A 22,914-nucleotide genomic window follows, 5' to 3' on the forward strand; every position below is an offset into this window, starting at 1 on the left:
GATTAGTAATAAATCCAAGCTTTTCATTTAAATGTCATATAAACAAAATGTGTAAAAAAAAAAACTAATTTTATCTTACAAATGTTCACTTAATCAGATATGTAATGTCTTCTGAGGCAGCAATGTCTACCTTCCCATACCCTGATGTATAAGGTAATATACATAGTCTAGTTCCAGCTCCTCTTGCAGATTTGATCAACCAAAGAAATGCCAGTGTGCGTGTAACAAGAGGATCTGTGGGAGGGGACTGTGTTGCTCCTTTGCGTAAAAGCACATTTAGTCTGTCAGCCTGGTATGTGAGAGGTGCCAGAGAGTGGGCCTCAATACCAGATAATATTAAACGATTAACAACATTTAAAGCTTTCACTAAAAATTTAAAACAATGGCTTGTCAATACCTACTGTACACTTGTCAGCATTAAAGGTCTGCACCTCATTTTATTTTTGTACTGTTTTATTTTTTTTATTACTTGTTTTATTGTTGTATTTTTATTTTTCTGATCTTTTTAACATTTCCCTGATGTCCCTACTGTTGTAATCCGCATGCGTTTTGTGTTTGTTTTATTGTTTTGTCTTATTGTACTGAATTTTGCCTTTTTTACATCATGGCCAGGGGACTGTGTTTTATGAAATTGCATTGTCCCCTACAAACTAATCTCATCTAATCTAGTTATCTTCAGTCTCCCATATGTCGGCATGCATTTGAGTAAAAAGTTACATGATGAAATAAGTGAGAAATCATCTGTTTCACAATGTAAATCCACATGTGCACATGTGTTACCAGATTTTTTCTTTGTCCTTCCAAATCGGCGCTTTACTACCTTTGTAAACTTCCCTGCTGTTGAATATCCAGCATATTATCAGTCAAAGGCAGCATCATGGACACACCCCCCAGACCTGTTAAGCTCAGCTAAACACTCTTCACAATGCAAATCCCTGTACACAGCATGTCAGCATTATCCTGTTTAGGCAAGGGGCACAAGTGCAAGTGAATGTAAAATGTAGACAAGAACCACAAAGCCCTACGTGATTTTCTACAACCGACGCTGCTTTACGGGTGAACCAGCTGGATGGACTTCTTTGCATTTTAGAGGACTTGTTTAAACTTTACTAAGCTGCATTTGACAGTCAGCAATTTTGCGGATGCACCAACAGTTTTAGGTCAGTTTGTGTGTGTGCTGATTCAAATTCAACATAACTTTTATACAATGCTCCTTTTGAACACTATACAGTTTTCTTTCTGTCAGCATGCTTCGAGTTAAGTTTACTTACATTTTGTAAGGACAGCTACTGGCCATGCAATCTGGTGTACGAGTCTGTGCTTTGGCTGGTCTGGGTATGTCTTGCCAAGGTTTTCTCAGCTGGACTCAGAAGTTGTCCTGTCGCGGCTTTGGCTGCATACATGGACACACGAGCAGGTGGAATAGGAATGAGACTAGTAATCCAACACCAGCCCAGGAAAACCCCCGTGTCCTCATTACTGGTGAGACATCTCTTTCTCTTGCAGCCATGAACTATGGATGGATATTTTACAATACAAAGTTTGTTGAGACTGGCTCTTCCTCAATTAACTGTTGTAATTGTGGTTTACAATTTGGAACAATCATTTCCCTGTGTACTGACAATAGTGTATCAACAACAACAGTCATTTCTTCTTCTATATAAAACTCCCTACAATGTTATGACTTACATGTTATACACTTTAATACAGGTGGGCTCGGACAGTTAGGTGTGGGGCTAGCACAGTTACTCAGGTGAGCTATATTAGTAATTGACCATGTAAAATCTCAACGTGCATGAAAAGCTGATGACACCATGCTTCAATTGTGGGCCAGGAAACAGTATGGAACAGAGAACGTAATCCTGTCAGATATAAAGAAGCCCCCACCTCATGTTTTTAAGAGTGGTATGTTCTGTTTAACTTACACAACTCCCATCCAGTATTAATACACGCAAATGTAATCATGAAGTAGATGTTTATGACACGCCTCCTTGTTTTCTTTCTCCATCAGGTCCATTTGTATATGCTGATGTGTTGGACTACAAACATCTCAGAGAATTAATTGTAAATAACCACATCACTTGGCTGATCCACTACAGTGCCCTGCTGAGTGCTGTCGGGGAGGCTAATGTGGCTTTGGCACGCAAAATCAACATCACAGGTCAGCGGAAAAACGCGCTGTTACATCAGTCACCTTTTGAATGCTTTTTATGTTCAATTACGTCTGATTTTCTCTATCAAGGTCTTCATAATGTGCTGGACTTGGCTCTGGAGAACTGTTTGCGCCTCTTTGTGCCCAGCACCATTGGAGCATTTGGTCCTTCTTCTCCGCGTGACCCTGTGCCTGACCTGTGTGTCCAAAGACCACGAACCATCTATGGGGTGTCCAAAGTTCATGGCGAATTAATGGGGGAGGTGGCTTAATTTCAAAGACCCTTTCATTCAACATCCACATCAACATTTGACACAGAATAACACATCAATACACTTCTTCTAGTACCTTCATCATAAATATGGCCTGGACTTCCGCTGCTTGCGTTACCCGGGAGTGATATCTTTCAACACACATCCTGGGGGAGGAACAACAGGTATCTCTTCACCATCTTCATCTGAATTTACACAACAGCGGATAATACTGGAAATACCAGCTTCTATACATCATACATCATTGCAAAAGTTTTTTTTTCTCAATAAAATGTGACTGATAACTAGTACAAATAAGTCTGTAAGTAAAGGTGGCGGTACTTGGAACAGTTCTAAATACTAGTGCATTTTGGTCCCAAATACAAATGTCTGATACTCCTACTCAAAAAGAAGACCTGTTGAAGTCACAGGTGAGCTGGCTACCCTAGCTGACTTTGGGCAAGAGGCATGGTACACCTTGGACTGATCACCAGTCAGTCACAGGGAACAGCCACAACCAACCCTTCACATTCACATTTTCCTATGGGCAATTTTCAGCCTCTGGTGAACCTAACATGCATATTGTTGGACAGTGGGAGGAAAGCGGAATACAAAACGCACACAAGAGAACATGCAAAGACCACACTGAGGTCCAAGCTGGAACTCATACAACCTCCTGCCTGTATGGCAGACATCCTAACCTAACTTGCCTTTTAAATGTTTTGAAATGACTTCTTGTGGTCTATTTTACATTACATTATAAAAATGTATGATAACGGGGGTGTTTATATATGTATATATATGTCCACTGTATACTGTCCTGTCATGTTGGATGTTCAGGACTAAGCGTTCTCAACCTCTTTATTTACAGACTATGCCGTTCAGATCTTCCATGATGCCCTCAGCAAGGGTCACCATGAGTGCTACCTGCGCCCCGACACTCGTCTTCCCATGATGCACATTTCTGACTGTCACCGTGCCACTATAGAGTTTATGCAGGCTCCTGAGTGCCAGCTGTCCCTCCGTACCTACAACATCGCTGCCATGAGCTTCACTCCAGAGGAGGTGGCCCAGGAAATCCGCAAGCATCTCCCTCATCTCAAGGTCACCTACAACCCAGATGCTGTTCGTCAGACCATTGGTACAACTTAAAACCTCTGTTATGCCGTATAAGCCATAACATGAAAGGGTGAACGCCATTGACTCTGTCATTATGGTTGTGTCTCTGCAGCAGACAGCTGGCCAGTGAGGTTTGATGACACCAACGCCAGGAGAGATTGGGGCTGGGCGCCAGCGTTTGGGCTTGAGGAGCTGGTTTCAGATATGCTGCATTCCATTCCGGAGAAGTGTTCACCAGTCAGCTAGCAACATGTGCTCTATGGACTAACTAACTTTTCCTCAACCTTCTGCCATTACACTACTGTTGGCTTCATCTTGAATTAACATGCAGAAAAATGGACTAAATGATGCACACACACACACACACACACGCAGGCACATTAGGACTGTTTTTCAGGAATTACATACTGTCCTGTTACATACTCATCTGTACTGTTTTATTTGTTGTCATAACTGAACATTGGTATGGAAAAAAATAACAAAATTAAATAACAATATTATTTTTAACTTTAAAAGCTCTGGCTGTTCAAATGCAACATTCGTTGATTGTGATGACATGTTCTGACCTTTTTATAAACTAGTAATTGCAATTTCTAAATTTTGTGTGCACGCTGAGAGGGGCTGTCACCAAGCCGAAGTAAAAAGCTAATGGGGAACTTGAACACATCTTGTTCACACATCACAGCATATCATAACAACATCCGAGTACAATACACATTGGCCCCCTAGGGGCAGTGAATAGCATAGAAGATTCTGCCATTGCCAGATCATTCATTTTCTGTCTATGATCTTGTTTGTGGTCAACCACCAAGTCCAGAGTTTGAATACAAAACCATAAACAATGCTTTTGTGCGCCATGGAATAACATTGTCAATGAGTGACGCTCAGCATTCACACAATGAACTGAACAATAAATATTGTATACACTCCTCTACCTATACTGGAACATCTAACGGAGATTTTTTTCCAATCTCTTTGCCAATAGTGTGGTTTTGGTAATGAGTGAAATCCAGCTGACAATTAAAGCGTTCTTTTGTAATTACTTTAAAAATATATCTATATATAAAATGCTGTGTGCTTTAAATTAGACCATCATATTCAAAAAATACATTTACTCAGTATTTTTATGCATGATTTTACTGTTGTATAATGACTTTATGCATATGTCGACTTGATATACAGTAAATGCTGTATACTGCACTGATACGGGCAGATTATTATTTGATTTTGATTTTCTCACAGCTTCAAGACTTTTTGGTGGTTTGTTTATTTTAAGTTACACAACATTTACACAAAACATGTCTGAAAAGAAGAAGCAGATCTTATTTAATTCTACCCCTTCTCCAGAGAGGTTCATGGCAGGTCAGATAAAGAAGCTCATAATTTGCTTTAGTTAAAAACATGGTTTTATTATTATTATTTTGCTTTTTATTATCTGAAAAACATTTGTGGTCTTACCTTTTATCTATAAATGAATTACATGTGCCTTATCTTTCTCCAGGAAACGCCCTGATTCTTTGTTGTAAAAGTCTGATCACCTGCTGGTGAGCTTGGGCAGGGGTCCCCAACCGCTTCTCGGTTTGGCCCCACCCTGGAACCGGTACCAGGCCGTGGAAAACTTTCAGGAGCAATGACACTTTAAAAATACATGTTTTGTAAATAACTGCATAAAATTTGTATGTACATGCATTCCAATTTTGGAATTAAGGCTACTATTTTTTTTTAAATAATATACAGTTAGAAACCCCCCAGTTTTTTCAAGTTGTTTTGCAGTGTTGTTTACTTGTTTTACGTGTTTTGGAGAGCGGTGACCCTTATAATTTTGTTTGACAGTCCTTGAACACACCACAGTGTGTGACTCATTGAGTTGGGACCAGGTTATGAGTTTAGCCTAAATTACCATGGTGATACACTTTACTGCTTTATAAGAAAGCTCCTTCGTGGAACACGCAAGTCTGGCTTTTCACTCAACATACCTCGCTAACCCACTGAACTTGCTTTTCAGAATACCCCCTAAGCAGTGACAAAGCTAGGAAAGAAAAGAAAGGAAGTTCAAAAAAATAAAATACTAATATGGATTGAAAACGGTGACATCTGCATGTGTATATAATCTCACTTTCCTTCTTTTCTTTTTCGGCATTTTTGCTTGTCCCACGAATGTTTACAGTGAATTATCAAATGTAAATGTATTATTATTGTAAACAAGGATCAAATGTCAATTTGATTGAAGCCAGATATATTATGTTTGTCGTTGAAAGGACACGTCCACCTTTTACGTTGAGTGCCACCCGCCATAAAAGAAAAAGAAGAACAAGGACACACGTCATGCTTACGGTAAAGGCATGAAAGCGTGAACTGTGGGCTTTGCAGTGAGGCTGCTCGAGGGTTGTAGTTCCTGGTGCTTCCGATAGAGGCGCATTCTTCACGGAGCTGCCACAGCACCTCAGACGTCTCACTCAGCAGCGGCCTTCTATCGACTAATATTCATCAACGATGGACGCGGGTTTTTTCCGCGTAAGTTATTTTGCATTTTAGTCGTTTTTAGAAATATGCTGCCAATGGTATATATTTTGCTTTGTGCGTTCATTTGGTATCTGCATATATCTTGTTGGTCGCTATCGACTTAGAAGCGTTGTGGTTTAGGGCTCCGGCTATCAACTGGTGAGAGGAAGCAACGCATTTGACCACATATTTAGTTTAAGTTGCTTTTCGACCACTGGTTAACCACTATAGCACATCTTTTAAGGTCGTATTATCACCATGAATTTAGTTTAAAGTTAATCTCGCCTGACAGTTAAATTGAAAGTGACGTCTAACTTTGCTAACTGGCTACATGTAAACTGCTAGCCTTTGCTAATAAAGATGGCGACCGGGTGGTTCATCGTTTCCTTCTTCGTGACCGCGTTGCTTCCATTGCTAATGTAGGTTTATATACAAGTAGTCTATCGTAAAACATATTAAAATCTGTTATGGTTACAATTTTCAATGGTAAAGGCTGTATTGTTATTGTATGAGGTTACACGCTGTTTATTTAGCCAAAGTTAGCTTGATGCTATCAATGTCATATGTTGAAATAACCCGATTCCTTGAGCCGCTCTGCTCAGTTATTAAGCAATACATTCAATGTACAGTTGCATTAATGGTATTTTCTCAGAATTGTTATTTTTAATCTAAACAGAAACATATAACACTGTGGAGGGCGACACATAGCAACATAGTATATGGCCTTTGCATGTGTTGTCGTATTGCCATGCTTTTAGATGATCAGATGGCATGTGTTCATGTATTTTTACAGGGCACAAGCGCGGAGCAAGACAACCGGTTTAGCAACAAGCACAAGAAACTATTGAAGCAGCTGAAATTTGCAGAATGTCTGGACAAAAAGGTACACACAATCCACATTTGACGAATTTGATGAACATATAGCCTAAGTGTATGTTTTGTGGTTTTGTGTGTGTGTGTGTCAAAAGTGCGGCCAAGGCGCCATTTGTAGCCTGGGGCTGTTTTTAAAAAAAAAAAATTAAATTGGCCCATGGCACATTATAAAAATATAATTGAACAGAAAACAAAACAAATCAACAACAGCAAAAATGGAAAAATCAGCAGTAGTTTTTCAAGCATAAAGTCAAACTATTAAGACAATATATTTTTTTTTATTTTACAAGAATAATGTAATGTTATGTGGGAAAATAACGTCATTTTAGGAAAATGATGTTGTGCAAACAGTTATGTTACAAGAATAAAGTCTGTGGGAATCAAGTCATATTTACGTAAAAGAAAATGTACAAGAAGTTGAAATAGTTGGAAAAAAATCCCAAGAGAAATGGAAAAACTGTTATTTTGCAAGAATAAAATAAAAATATTAAGAGTAAAAAAAAAGTTGTATTCTAACGACAAAAAGTGAAAATTTTATGAGAATAAACTCATTCTAAGGAAAACGAACATCATTTTAGTAGCAGAGCTGAAATAATTGTTATACGTTGTAATATTATGGGATTTACGTTGATACAGCAACCACTGCTGCTTGAAGATCGATTCGTTCTGAAGTGTACTGCAGTTTTTAATTTGCTTAACTTAACTGATTCATAGGTGGATATGACCAAAGTGAACCTGGAAGTCATAAAGCCATGGATTACCCAACGAGTGACAGAGATTTTGGGGTTCGAGGATGATGTCGTCATAGAGTTCATATTTAACCAGCTTGAAGATAAGGTATTGCTTTTAATTGTGGTTACTTGTCAGTTTTTTTTCTTAACAACTGAGGGAAGTGCTCAAATTGTGCTCACCATAATCAAAATGAGTGGTTAAAGTAGCCATTGGTGTGATGATAACAACAATGTTTTGCTGTTATGTGAAAAAGTGCTTTTATTCAGCATACTTCTAATGATGATGTGATTTATGATTTAAAAGGCCTGAACCAATATGGATGTTATACCTTGCATCAGAAGTATAGCACCAACACCTAATTAGCTCTCTCCTGAGCCCAAAGTCACTGAGCCCAACTCTCCCTTCATGATGCAGTGTGTGTTTTGAGGTGAGTTATATGTAGGGATCATTAATATCATGCCAGTGATAGACACACCTTAAAAATGCTATAATAATGTCCTTTTGAGGAATTTACAGGGCATCATTAAAATGTCCAGATCCCTTTTTAAATGCAGCTGAAGAATATATAGGGGGAAAGTTGCATATTTCTTTAAAAAAGTACAGTGGATCCCCGCATATTCGCAATTCAGCATTTGCAACCATGCAAATTTAAACATTTTTAAAATATTTTTTTTTTTACTTTGTAATAACAACCCATTTGTACTTTTTCTCTCAAATTTTATTTTATTTTTGATTTTTTGCAGAAAACATCTCATATACCCTAAGTCGGTAATAATTCATAAATGTGTGATAACAGCATGAAATGTACAGCATAATACGCCCCCCGTTACATGGTGTGAGGTTTGAATGAATGAGTGCTTCATTTGTACCTTGTACTTCCTGTTGGTGGCGCCACATCCACAGGCATATTATAGTTGTCCCTCGTTTATCACGGTTAATCATTCCAGACCTGCTATAAGTGAATTTCTGCCAAGTAGGACTCATATTAATAAACTGAATATTTTCGAAGTTGCACAGGACAGCAGTTTATAGCTTTGTAAATGCGGGTTTTAACATTTTTAGAGCCCTTTATACATGAAATAACCTAATAGTCACTTATACAAACCTATTAGTCTGTGTTTACATGACATTGCGCAGGCTACAGGATCACTGCAGGGGCATAACAGACGCCCGCCGCTAGCAAAGAGGCTAACTAATTAGCCTCTCCATATCACTGCAGGGGCATAACAGACGCCCGCCGCTAGCAAAGAGGCTAACTAATTAGCCTCTCCATTTGACTTGGTCCAAACTTAAAGTGTTTCAAACGGAGTGGGGAAGAAGACAAGACCCCCCCCCCTCATTCTCAGCCATGGCATATTGGCTCAGCTGTGCTGGCTCAGCAGCAAGTCTCCATGCAATGTGAAAGGTAATGTAATGTAACGTCATGTCTCATAACATTGCTGATGACTAGAGACCAGAACATATAACTTGTCTTTTAATATTTTTGACTAATAATAGGCCATAATCAACCACGAAATGGTGATCAATTATTAATTATTTTTTGAAAATCGCACTATAGTGAGGGAACGATATTTGAACTGCGATACAGCGAGGGACAACTGCACAGGGCTTTAAGCTTGGATGGTGCTTTTATGCATTTAGCTTGTTTGTGTTCTTTGTTGCTAGTGAACAATGACAATTGCAGAGAGGGGAGGGTTATTGTAGTGTAATCTAATCAAATAATTCCCACAGTCAGTTTTATTGCACATGGTGATGCAATATCAGAAGTCACCCGCGAGCTAGCAGAAGTTTTGGAGGGGGAGGAGCTAGCTGGCATAACGAACAGTGGCGCATCGCTACAGCAGCATAATCCAGGTATCATTAAATGTGCGTATCAGTTACTTGCTGCTGTTTGATATTCGTGGATAGGGGTGTCACGAGATCTTGCAAGATTAAAACGTGGTATTTGTGGTTTGGTGAAAAGCTGTCTTGAGAGAACAAGGGAGCCATAAGCCAGAAGCTGTCGTAATTCTACAGTTGATCTAACTTACTGAATACAGGGTCAGGCAAAAGGATCTGACACATTTGTAGGTTAAATAAAAGGCAAATAAAGTAAAGAAACAAAGTGTTTATATTTTCAAAAAGTACATAGAATGCCATTCTGTTTCATTATGTTTTAAAAATGAAATCAGTCAAATGGGATCCATTGTTGTCCACACACTCAATGCAGATCCAGTAGCTCTGAAGTTGGTAACCCATAACAAGATAGTGTTTTGAGCTGGTACGGGATCATGTCTACCAAGATTGAAGTGCAAACGGAACGCTCGTTGTGTTGCAGTTACAGATTCGTTTGTTTTGATAAACATTTCCACAATGAAAGCGCGATGCTCACCAGTCCAATTCATGGCAGCAACTGAAAAAGAAACAAAGCAAAATGGCATTATATGAAAAAAATGGCATATGTACTTTTCAAAAATATAAACACTTTTTTGTTTCTTTACTTTATTTGCCTTTTATTTAACCTACAAATGTGTCAGATCATTTTGCCTGACCCTGTATTTGTCAGATCAAAACATGGTCGGCGCAGGAGGCTTCTATCAAAAAATTTGATAGTAGTATCAATTTCACATGTTCATCTACTCTAAGCATTATGGGAACTGTATCTTTTAGCGTAAACCATAAAACTAATATGTTGCAATCAGCAGTGTATTTTAGGTATGTCTTTACATAACTACACATCAGCATAAATGGTTAGTAATAGCAGCTACAATTGCAGTCATTTTAATTTGTATCATTTTTAGTTCTTGTTTCAATTTGTCGAAACAAGTTAAATGCCTCATGCTTAGGTCATGCATGTGACGCAGTTAAATAAAAGTCCAGTCCTATATTTTGTCATTGTAGTTTTCTGAAAAATAATGTTAAAATATTGTGTCGTCTTGTTCTTGTCAACCCAATATCGCTTATCGTCTCGAGCTGAGAGTATCGTGACACCCCTATTTGCAGGTGGACTCGGATTGTAACCCCCTCGAATTGCGGGGATCAACTGTGCAGTAGAACTTTCTAGGAGTAACATTTAAAGAAAAAAAATTTGCATTAAAACAAGCTTTTCAACTGATTTCCAGTTTTTGAAAGTGTCAGGAATTTTTCACCTGGTTGTGATACAAATAGGTGTGTGACCACACCATCATGTAGTGTATAATGAACATACCAAAGATTCCTTATCTTATTTCTTATTGTTCACAAAGCCTCTTAGATAATCCATCTCCCCTTTTTTTTTTTTTTTAACTTGTCTGAGATTATTTAGACTTTTTTTTTTTTTTAAATACAGTGGAACCCTGGTTAGGGTCCGCCCTGGTTAGCGTATTTTTTTTGGTTAATTTTTTTTTGAAAATTTACACCAAAATTTGACCTCTGTTTGCATGCATTCTCTAGTTAGTGTACAATATGGCGCGTGGCTTGCCGTGTTGTTAATACATTGCATGAGTCCGACTGTGTTCTTAGTGTATTTTTTTTATTACACAACGTCCTTCCATGCTAGCATCCTATTAGCAAGCTTACAAAATGGCAACTGGAAGTTAGGTCGCCCATCTATGATGTCATCAACGGTTGACTCTCAAAAATGTTAATACAGAACACGTTTTTATAGTTTTACAACTATTGCTTTACATGCATAACACAATTCTAAATGCATATACACGACGAATGAAAGGGCTAAATTAATTTAGGGTTAATTTAAGGTTACTTTTACCTTCATTGAAGACATGACTGTTCCCAAAGACACAATGTGGCAGCGATATCAACCACCATCACTTTCAGTCATGTCACATCTTCAATTAAGGTAAAAGTAACCTTAAATGTTCATTAGTCCCTTTCATTCATCATTTATGTGTATTCATATGCATTTTTTTCTGCATGTAACATAACAATTATAAAACTATTAATGTGTTTGGTTTTTACATTTTTAGCTTTTGGAATGGATTAATAGGATTTACATGATTTTTGTGGGAAAGTTTCATTCGGTTTACGTCCATTTTGGTTAGAGTCGGACATTCTGGAATTAATGACGTTAACCAAGGTTCCACTGTAGTCTCAGGATACTGTAATGTTTAATTAATGCCCTTTTTAAATGCTAATAAGCATCACCCAGTGTTAATAGGCCAGCTGCATTAACATTTAATTAATCTTGGTGTAGGTCAGTATTGTCAGAGGGCCTTCTAGTTAGTCATGAATTTCTATAACACAAGTAACCAAATGTGCATCTGTTTACATATCTCGGGTAGGTATGATTGTTTAAGCTAAGTTAATAGTGCTACTGATAATGGTAAGACTGCTCATTGAATTGACATTCATGTGTTGAATAACACCTTTTTGTGTTACTCTGTACTCATTATTGCTTGTTCGTCTCTTGCAATTTAGATAAATGATATAACATTAAGCTCAAGGTGATTGAGTCTCAAGCTGTAGTGAGGCGGAAGCAAGCCAAGGGAGCTCCATGCCCACTGATCCCACGGGACTCACTGAAGACACCGGAACTGTGCTTAAAGTGTTGGGTTTAAATGCACTCTATTGTGGATATTTATTAAACTCCTGAAGTAGATTATGGGGATCTGTACATGGGAATATGGGAAGGGATACAGGTTTAAGTCCAGGGAATATCGCTGAGGAAATTTTAAACACAAGATGTGATTGATAGTAACTGATAGTGTATGTATTTGAGGAGCAACACCTAAAATTTGCATTGACAGCAATAGTGCATGCAAGTTTTGATCTGTTAGAACTCTCTTCCCTTGAGTTATCTCACATTCTCAAATGTATGAGTTGGAGTTCAGATAAAATCACTTTTTCCCCCAGTGGACTCTGGGATTTAAGATACTTTAAGTATTATCAGATTATTTTTTTGTACAGTTAACAAAATCTCAGGTATAGTTTGTGAGAAATAGAAGGTAGAAAGATGGATTCTACCTCTTTTAAATATGTTATTTGTTCCATTATCTCAATAGCAAAATGCTTTTTCTTCTCTTCCCTACTTCGTGTGTGTTGCAGCACCCGGATAGCAAGATGATGCAGATTAACTTGACTGGTTTCCTGAATGGGAAAAATGCCAGAGAGTTTATGAGAGACCTCTGGCCCCTGTTGCTGAGTGCCCAGGAGAACATTGCTGGCATCCCAACTCCATTTTTGGAACAGAAAAAAGAGGAAATCAAGCAGCGACAGGTGCGATGTACTTCATTTATGAGCCAATTTATTTAGTTATTTATTTTGGATTATTGATATACACAGTATATTTTGTGATGAGTAAATAGCCTCACTTGGGCACATGCAGAGATGAATAACATTCATCTCATTGGTACATTTTGAGATAGATTGTTTATTGTTAGTGGTAGTGAGTTCATTTTTTTGGGCTTTACCTACAGATTGAACAGGAGAAGCTTGCATCTCTGAAGAAATTGGAGGACGACAAAAAGGATTCACGAGAGAGGCCTCAATCAAAGAGCCCAAGAAGGTAATACAATCTAGGGGTTCCCACCGGAGCATCTATTGAGGACCACTGCTTTTTAACCTCAATGTGTAGTTTAAGGAAAAAAAGATTTTTCTGCTTGCCATAATGTTTATTCTTTTTTCTTATAAGTACACATCAACACTGAAATTGCACTTCTAACATGAGAGCATTAATAATGCACAATATAAGAAAAAACATTTGAGTGACTTTTCCTTGTTTCTAGTTGTTGGCTGTGTAGATATGCAGGGTGCTGAAGCGTCAGTGTAGTTCTGTGATGCCAGCTGCATGTGACAGTGCAAACATTGTTCTATGTTGTCTTTTTGAGCTTTGAAACGATCCCAAACATGACAGCTCTATGTCGTTTCATTTGGGCCCTTTCGTCTCTTTTCCCCTTGTTGCTACTTTCGCTTGAACGACCTCTCTCCATAGAACACATCACTCACATCTCGGCCCTCGTGTGCTCTTCTTGCAGCAAAGGTGCGGAAACAATTTCCACATAATTTAAGTTCTGGTCACTCAGTGCGGCCCGGATTTGATCAACTTTTGTTAGTTAAACTCACTAAACGAATGGTCAAAGTGGTAGAATAGTGATCGAGGCACACGCACATCCACTGCACATTCCACAATGCATGTTTATTGACAACCTATACGCTGCGACCTTTGGGTCCCCTCTGCAACACTTGGGCAACCTTGCCACACCGCATTCTGTAGGTACGCCTTCAATGACTTCATGTTCTGTTATAAAAGGTTTAAAAACATGACAATGCGTGCACGCACAAGGACCAATTATGCAAATGATGATGCCATTTTAACACCCACCCTTGGACCAACACACTTCCACAATTAACTACCCGACTTGTGGGAAACACTGCAGTTCGTCTTGGGAACGATCTCTGAGCAAAGCTTGGATATGTGTATGAATCGCAGCTTTCTCCTTTTTTCTATCCAGACGGAAGACGAGGTCACCATCGCCACGACGGAGGTCACCATCACCACGGCGCAGGTCACCAGTGAGGCGGGAAAGGAAGCGTAGTCACTCACGCTCCCCAAGGCGCAAAGCTAGCCCAGCTGGTGGAAACTCACCTCCTCCACCCTTGATGCAGCTGCCCACAAAACCTGTGGAGCTGCCGATGGCGCCTGATACATCAGGAAGATCCATGCCAGGACCAGTCATCCAAGAGGCATCTTCCACGAGGTATGTATTTTATTACTTGCTAGAATAGAAGTTAGTGTAGAGATTTTTTTTATGGAGGCGTACACTTGGTAACATTTACATCTGAACTAACTTCAAGGTTCCACTGGACATTTAAATCTAATCTTCTTTTTCTTGACGTCCAGTGAAACTATTATGGAGGGTGTGAAAGCAGACTCTGTGACTGAAGACAAAGAGCTGTCACATGAGATCAATAAGAAAGAGGAAAGGCCCAAGTCCAGGGATAGGGAGAAAGACAGTAGGAAGGAAAGACATCACCGCCGCTCCCGTTCTCATTCCCACTATCGCAAACGACGCTCTCGTTCAAGGTTATTTATTTTACATTCGTTATTGGATTGGTTTCATTCAATACTTGACTTAATGCACCCTAATTATTCTTCAACCTTTTTTTTTTTTTTTTTTTTTTTTTTAAAGATCTTACTCTCCACGTAGAAGGCAGAGTCCCAGAAGGAGACTCTCTCCACGTCGAAGAAGCCCACCCAGACGGGGCCCTACCAGCTCCAGAAACAGACACAGGCGGTCACCTGTCCGCAGGTTGGTGCTTTCCTCAGAACTTTTATGTTTCAGCTGGGTTAATGTTGTTTCCACCATATGTGTGAATGCTATTCACACATAAAATTGTGCACCTTTTTTCATTTATTTCGTCCTCCCCCTCCCCCTCCTCCTCCTACTCCTCCTCTTCCCACTTCTTATTCCGCCTCTTTTTTTTGTCCACTAACTACTCCTCCAGTTCTGAACCAATTCAAGCAAATCCAACATGAAAAGCTCGTTCGGGACAAGTGTGCTACCAATTCATACTTTCCAAAATATTCCCACATTTACTGTGATTTCATATTTTCTGTGCAAATGTTCCTGTTGAAAATGAATGGACAATATATATGGCGGCCTCTGCTGGTGCAACCATCTAACTTCAAGCCAGCACTTGATTAAAAATGATACTACTATTCAGTTTTGCTTCAACTGACTTGCGTCAAGGTTGCTACCAAATCAGACTTTTGGAAATATTCCCACATTTAGTGTAATTTGATATTTTCTATGAAATTTTCCCATTTAAAATAAATGGGCTTTTTAAATGCAAGGAGGGAAAAATGAGGCACAATAATATATAATATAATAATATGGCTCAGTTGGTAGAGTGCCTGCTTTCCAACCCAAAGATTGCCGGTTCAAGTCCAGTGTCAAGTTGAGCATCCCAACTATTCTTTACATTTGTTCCACGTTTTAGCATATTTCAGCATTTCAGTCCAACTTCAGCATCCAAACAGCTTCTACAGGGTCAGGCAAAATGATCTGACACATTTGGAGGTTAAATAAAAGGCAAATAAAGTAAAGAAACAAAGTGTTTTTATTTTCGAAAAGTACATATAATGCCATTCTGTTTCATTATGTTTGAAAAATGAAATCAGTCAAATGGGATCCATTATTGTCCACACACTCAATGCAGATCCAGTAGCTGGTACGGGATCATGTCTACCAAGATTGAAGTGCAAACGGAACGCTCGTTGTGTTGCAGTTACAGATTTTTTTTGTTTTGATAAACGGTTCCACAATGAAAGCGCGATGCTCACCAGTCCAATTCATGGCAGCAACTGAAAAAGAAACGAAAAACAATGGCATTATAAAGAAACAAAGCAAAATGTACTTTTTGAAAATAAAAACACCTTTTTGTTTCTTAACTTTATTTGCCCTTTATTTAACCTACAAATGTGTCAGATCATTTTGCCTGACCCTGTATATTCATTCTAAATGTACGTTTTCGTACATTTTTAAAGCATTTCAGTTTTGCTTCAGCTTTTCAACATTCACACGCAATGTCTACATATAGTTTAATTTTTTTTGTGTCCCACAGGAGGCGCTCTCGTTCTGCTTCATCCTATGGCAGCAGCTCCTCACGCTCTCACTCACCCAAAAAACTAATAAAAAGAATATCCAACTCACCCCTGCGAAAACCACCCCACATTCTTGATGCCTCTGTTAGCCCCCCCAGGAAAGACAGGCGATCACCATCTCCACGGGCTAGAAGGGGAAGAGGTTCAGCATCTCCTCCCAGATCATCTGGTAATGGGATGCAGAATTTCAAAATGCATACAACCATGTCTTTGCGTCAACAAATTCATCACCTAATTTTGTTTTTTAGGCGTTAAGAGAAAAGCTGGTCCAAGAGGTGATTCACCTTCAGATAACATTAAACCCAGGCATTCTGGGTCAGAATCAGGTAGGTTTTCAGAACAAAAATGTCTTAAGTATCAGTACAACACAATTAACCAGTAAATTGACAATAACATGGTTTTCTGCAAGTTGTTTGTCTTGCAAAATGAGTTCCAACATTGGTCACCGATGTCAATGTTGGCCCTTTTCAATATGTAATATTTCAGATGAGGATAAACACGAAAAAGGCACAGCAGCTGATTCAGTGCAACAGAGACGACAATATCGCAGACAAAATCGGGAGTCATCTTCAGGTTGTATGCATTTTTATCTCTGATCTTTTCCCCTCACATGGCCCAGCAAGGCTTTCCATAACATTCACTGCTTGGAGGATTGAAGTGGGGCCCTAACGTAAATCGTGTTGGTTGCAGATTCAGGATCTTCCTCCTCAGAAGATGAAATATCTAAGAGGCCAAAGGCAGGACCAGGTGCAAGAAATGGAGATGTTCGGAAGAGACGGAGCCACACACCTTCCATGCGTAGGCGACCCAGAGATGCCTCTCCTAGGTCAGACATATTACTATATGCAGTAAATCCTTGGTTCACAAAGTGGGGTACGTGTGCAATAGAGACTATGTGAATAACAATGGGGGGGGGGACACTTCTAAGTCACAGTTGATGCACTACACTGTTGATGGGGATGTCATACAACTTTGTGTCAAAAAATCTGAACTATCCCTTTAAGTGTGCAGGAGTAGGGGGTACATGGCTTCGGGTCAAATGTGTGATGGGGTACGCAACTGTAAAAAGTTGAAGAATCACTGCAGAAAATTACTTGGACTACTTTGCTTGGTCATCATGTTCATGATCTCTTTCAGGAAAAGGCGATCACCATCTCCTGGTGCACGCAGACGCCGTTCTCCTACTCCTCCAAGGCGTCGCAGATCGCCTTCTCCAAGACGAAGGTATTGAAGTGTTCTTAATACAGTGTCTGAGTTATAGGATATCTGCACTGTTAATCCATTTTTTAATGCATGTCTTAATGACATCTACATAAAGACATAATGACAATTATGTCTTTGAATATTCCATTCCAAATGTTTGAGTTTGGAAGAAATGCTCACAAATGTAAATACAACTTTTTCAAATACAACACATCCCTTTTCTATTCTAAATGTCTTGTGGTGCTTTACAGGTCTCCTTCCCCACCTCCCCGCAGACGATCTCCATCCAACAGGCGTTATTCACCTCCCATCCAGCGTCGATACAGCTCTTCACCTGTACCTCCAACGAAGAGGAAATTATCTGGCTCTCCCACAAGACGTGCTTCACCGGGGGGGAAACGGCGCCCTTCTAGATCCCCAAAACGTAGAAGTTCTCCTCCTCAGCGGCGGCGCACACCTCCATCCTCCTCTTCCCCTCCTAGACAGAGAAGAAGCCCCATGTCCTCTTCTGGTCGGCCAAGTAGGGATGCCCGATCTCCTGCTGTAGCAGCATCAAACCGCCGCTCCCTGTCCCCAGCAAACCGCAGTCGCACTATCAGAGGTTCCAACAGTCCTGCGAGGCGTTTCGAAATCTCCAACCAGCGGAGACACTCGCCGTCACACAATGAAAAACCTATCAGAAGAGTTTCACGTACCCCAGAGCCACGCAACAACCAGAGGTAAACAAGTAAACACATTTTTTTTGCTACAGGAACATGATTTGGTTGTATTGTCAGAAATGGCCCATTATCACCACCTTTGTTCTACCACAGACCTTCGCCAAGCCCCCAGCCTTTGCGAAGGGTTTCCTCCAGGTCTCGATCCCTTTCCCCTCAGCCAGCAGCTGTGAAACGCCCACCACCTGCATCTGCCTCTCCCTCACCGTCTCGCTCTGCCAGTGTGTCCCCGCCACCAGCCAAGAAGGCCAGCAGTGGCTCTGGAAGCCGGTCACCTAGCAAGGTTGGCTTTATCTTACTGGTTGTTCATTTAATTATTTTAACTTGCCATTGCTTTTTCTGGACAATATGGACCAAAACACATATCCCACATATTTATGTTGAATCATAATATACGATGTTTAGACAAAGTCAAAGTCAACTATGCGTGCAAAGTAGTTTCATTAAAATAAAAATAAAAGAATGATAGAAAACGTAAAATATAATCAATCTTCATAACAAACCTTTAGCTATGCTCAAATCCTCATACCAAAAGCACAAAAGAACAAAATAAGAAATAAAGTGCCCGTTTAAGAGGGAATTTTTAAATGTCAGCGTTTTTGTCAGAAAGCGGAACATTGTAGGAGAGACAAACAAGTGAGTAAAAACACCTTAATTACGTTAAGAATTACAAATATAAACCTGATTCTTAGTTTAATTTAAAATAAATAATAAATTAGAAATAACAATTTCAATATTTTATCTCGGCTAGTGCCTCTCAAAAGTCTAGACAGCGTAATAATTACATCCAGACTCACCTCCACCTTTTATCTTGTAGTTAGGACTACTTATCACACATTGTTCTTCCATCAAACGTTCTGACACACTCACATGTTAGTAACCGAGTCCGAATGAGGCTTGAGTGTAATGAGTAGCGGTTTAATGAACATTAAGAAACATTTACGTTTTAGATCCTGCTCTGTAAAACAGGCCGAGAGCCACCCCCGTGGCAACGCAAGTCCCTTATTCCGGTGTGACAAGTTTTTAAAAAGTGTCTATCTGCTAGGGGTGTCACAAGATCTTGCAACATTAAAACGTGACAAGATTGCTCGTTCAGAAAAAAACTTGTGGACAATAATAAATTAATTCATCACACAATAAATGAAAATGAAAAATGAGATGAGATTTCAATATTACTCCTGACGAGGAGAGAGTAGCTGTAATTCAGTGGTTCCCAAACTTTTCAGTCGCGTCCTCCTTCAGACATTTGACTTGAAGCCATGTACCCCCTACTCCTGCACACTTAAACATAAACCTTTTTTTGATCTTCATCAACTTAAAATATTGAACATGATTGACTAACGTTTATATAAAGTAAATCTGGTTAAAAAAAAAAAAAAAAAAAAATTTTGCATGGTAAAATTTTTACATGATAAATTGGTAAGTATTCATCCTACATATCTTTTATTTCAGTCTGAAGTTTGAAGCTTTACTTTTTTTGTCCACTTGCAGTTGCTATGATTTAAGTCTGCATATTAACTTGATACCAAATTGAAAGAGAAAGTTTAACAGACACGATAAAGCAGTGTCCAAAGTACAATCTTACATAGCACAAATGATAAATTCTCATTTTCGGGGTAATCGCCACTCTGTCATCCTGACATGCACATTTAACAGGTTTTTGCAGTGCTGGGATTGGAACACAAACATAAATTAAATCTTCAAGATTAAACAATCTTAATGTACAACATAATCGTCTCTTCCTTCAAAGGAATAGGATTAACAAAGATCCCTGGTCTACTACTTAGACATATTTCTTTTGTATTAATTTACTAATTCCATCAGACCATACTGTCTTAATTTTTGGGGCCTCTTTTAATCACATCCTTGTGTTTTGCAGAATTCAGATGTTGATGGCAGTGCAAAGAAGAAGAAGAAGAAGAAGGAGAAGAAGCATAAGAAAGACAAGAAACATAAGAAGCACAAGAAGCATAAGAAGGAGAAGAGTGGCAACACAGGGACTGGAGACGGCCAGCAGAACCAGGGTGGGGATGAAGATGGTGAATCACGAAAGGTTATGTCTGTTATGATCTCCTAAGCGTCCTAGGTTTCTAATTCCTGTTCAGTAAACTGTACAATATTACACTGGTGTATTGTTTGAAAACAAGATTGTTCTTAGTTTAGTAAAAATGAAATGGTGTGTATTGTTCTTAGTTTAGTAAAAATGAAATGGTGTCCTCTTTCAGGAATCAGAGAGTGAAGTGGATGACGGCTTGGATGACCTTGAGAAACACCTGAGAGAGAAAGCACTGCGTTCTATGCGAAAGGCCCAGGTGTCTCCATCACAAATGTCCTAATACTTAGCCCCTGAAAAAAAGTTTCCATGTAACCTTCATGTTTGTGATCAACCTGATTCAGCTTTAGAATGTACAAACTGTCAATTCTGCAGTCTTGTTTTCTTTATACGGATTTGGTACATTTTGAGGTGTTCTTTTTGAGCGTGATTTGTCAGCCTGTTATCTAAACTGTAAAAAGTGTGTTGTCTATAACTACTAAATTGATTAGCATGGGAACGATGTATACTGAGGAGTGAGATGGACAGGTTTCATTTTCTCCCCCCCAGAACCCAAAGTAGATTCTTTTGAGAAGTGATTGCATGTGCAGTGATCGTTTCTGATGTGCATGAACCACTGGCTATGGCATATAGAGGAAAACCACACACACACAATATATACAGTTCTATTACCACCTGAGCGTGAACAGTAACAGTTTGGTCGTTTAAAGCAGTGCACAATGGTTTACCCAACTGTTGTTTTTTTTTTTTTTTGTTTTAAAGAGGACCCTTTATCCATCTCAACTGATAAGTTTTTGACATCCTTGAACCAAGCTAATTCATGTGAGACTGCTTTATGTTTTGTATTTAGTACCCTGAGTTGTCTTGTCATCCTTTCAAAATTAAAACCTTTTATAGGACCTCTGTTCTTTTGATGCTTAAAATGGAATGCTCTATAAAATACCATTTCCATTTGTGTGAGGGGTTTGGTAAACACTAGTCGGGTAAAAACCATTCAACAGGTAACATAGTAAACATAAAAAGGACTCCTGGACACCTACACATTGCTTTAAATCAGGGGTCACCAACATTTTTCCTTGCGAGAGCTACTTTTACAAAATGAAAATAGCCAAGAGCTACTCATTTTTGTAACATTTATTTTCAGAGCTTATTTTAAACCCAAACAAAGCGAATATGCGTTTTTACCAGAACATTAACAAAATGCTGGTGTCCACAACTCACATTTTGTATTTCAGAATGCATTTCTTTCAACTGTTTTTTCATTATTAACTGAAAACCTGAATGAAAAGCAGGCTTGCGGGCACCTCGTGGTCGTGGGGGGCCCTGCTTTAAATAGTCACAAATGGGACAAATGGACTCACATGAAATGTGAGTTTGAATGGCGATTTGTCTGTATGTGCCCTGCGATTGACTGCCGACCAGTACAGGGTCCTCTGTGACCTCCGTGACCCGAGTGAGGACAAGTGGCATAGGAAATGGATGGATGGGGACACAAGCATATAAACCAGCACAAATTTAAAAAATGAAAGAAAACCCTAACACGAACTGTATTAGCTTATGTAAATGTACATATTTTAATTGGTTACTAAACAAGCTACCAACTGAAGAAAGTTTGTGGGGAAATGAAAGCCTACACAATTCAGTAGTCAGTGATGTGTGGTGGGGTTCAGGTTTGGAGCATATAGAGTATAATTCACTTTTTAAAAAGCCTTGTTTTCCAGTATTTCTCAGTACCATTAATTTTTTAACTGGAAACATTTGTATTCTGACCTTTTATCTGTATATGAGGTACATGCAACCTTTCTACAGGAAAAGTTCTGATACTGTTGCTAACGTCTGATCACCTCATGGGTGTTCGAGTATATGATCCTCCATCTTGGCAGTCAAATGCTTTCATTCAGCATGGCATAAAAATATCTTGAATGCAGGTGACTTTCTGCTATCTGGAGCTGGTGCTGTAAAAACAAAAAACGCTGGCTTTTCAGCTGTAGAAGAACGCGAGTGAGAAGCACCTTCCAGCTCCAGCACGCCGACCGTTTCGGGATGCAGCAGTACTGCAAGTACCTCCCTTAAGACACTTCTATGCATTTTATTGCCCGAATAGATTAGCAAGGAGAATGACGTCACACTTACATTAAAGACAGTACATGCGCTGTATACGTCATGGTGTATAATAATGGTGTGTTTTGGGGGGTCATCCTAACATTTTCATGCTAACACTTGTTAGCATATAATAAGAACCTGAAAAAGTCCTGAAGGTGGGCTGAGTAGAGGAAGAAAGGAGGTTGATGGGAATAGGACAGGTTTGAAGGTAGACAAAAGGAGGGAGGGATGATTGTCCTCCCAGGGACCTCTTCCACAAGAAAATATAAAACAGTACATGGGTTGTACAAGTCAAGGCGTATAATAAATGTTTCTGCAACATATTATTGGCGACATAATCCAAATGACTATTGTGTAGTGTGTCCTTAGGCAGCCACGCTATATCGCAAATTCAGCGATTTTTACTTTAGAAAATGTAAAAAACGATTGGACTCAATGTATTTTCTATACATTTACAATACAGTTATATGAACAAATATTAATATTTGTTTTGTTATTCGTTTTTTTCTTTTAATTTTTCATCATGATAGGCGAGGCTCTGCCTCACCTGCCTCTCCTGACTGCACGTCACTGAGTGCAGTAGTAGTGGGTATCCTCCTTTTCTCCTCCCCTGTCATGTCCCTCCCATC

General features: G+C 39.2%; 2 protein-coding genes across 5 annotated transcripts; both read left to right on the forward strand.

The window, feature by feature from the left end:
- Positions 1 to 940: 940 nt before the first annotated feature.
- tdh2 (L-threonine dehydrogenase 2) lies at positions 941 to 4,037 on the forward strand. 2 transcript variants are annotated; one of them, XM_054797118.1, is made up of 8 exons: positions 941 to 1,482; positions 1,711 to 1,753; positions 1,835 to 1,905; positions 2,012 to 2,161; positions 2,243 to 2,415; positions 2,498 to 2,588; positions 3,275 to 3,544; positions 3,635 to 4,037. In XM_054797118.1, exons 1-8 carry the CDS (start codon positions 1,296 to 1,298, stop codon positions 3,766 to 3,768), a joined length of 1,119 nt encoding a protein of 372 aa, XP_054653093.1. In that variant the 5' UTR covers positions 941 to 1,295; the 3' UTR covers positions 3,769 to 4,037. The 2 variants fall into 2 exon arrangements, with proteins under 2 accessions (XP_054653093.1, XP_054653094.1); XM_054797119.1 differs by lacking the exons at positions 1,711 to 1,753; positions 1,835 to 1,905.
- Positions 4,038 to 5,878: 1,841 nt separating this feature from the next.
- On the forward strand, positions 5,879 to 21,081 carry srrm1 (serine/arginine repetitive matrix 1). Of its 3 annotated transcripts, none has more exons than XM_054797024.1 (17): positions 5,879 to 6,036; positions 6,818 to 6,907; positions 7,612 to 7,734; positions 12,652 to 12,822; positions 13,023 to 13,111; positions 14,058 to 14,303; positions 14,447 to 14,629; positions 14,736 to 14,855; positions 16,171 to 16,379; positions 16,459 to 16,536; positions 16,697 to 16,783; positions 16,901 to 17,036; positions 17,348 to 17,434; positions 17,665 to 18,132; positions 18,226 to 18,412; positions 20,009 to 20,182; positions 20,355 to 21,081. In XM_054797024.1, the coding sequence occupies exons 1-17, from the start codon at positions 6,016 to 6,018 to the stop codon at positions 20,463 to 20,465; spliced, it is 2,580 nt and encodes an 859-aa protein (XP_054652999.1). In that variant the 5' UTR covers positions 5,879 to 6,015; the 3' UTR covers positions 20,466 to 21,081. The 3 variants fall into 3 exon arrangements, with proteins under 3 accessions (XP_054652999.1, XP_054653000.1, XP_054653001.1); XM_054797025.1 differs by having other exon boundaries at positions 20,009 to 20,153; XM_054797026.1 differs by lacking the exons at positions 5,879 to 6,036; positions 6,818 to 6,907; positions 7,612 to 7,734 and adding an exon at positions 7,951 to 8,056.
- Positions 21,082 to 22,914: the final 1,833 nt, after the last annotated feature.

The sequence above is a fragment of the Dunckerocampus dactyliophorus genome, chromosome 13 (assembly GCF_027744805.1).
Source record: "Dunckerocampus dactyliophorus isolate RoL2022-P2 chromosome 13, RoL_Ddac_1.1, whole genome shotgun sequence".
Taxonomy (NCBI): Eukaryota; Metazoa; Chordata; class Actinopteri; order Syngnathiformes; family Syngnathidae; genus Dunckerocampus; species Dunckerocampus dactyliophorus.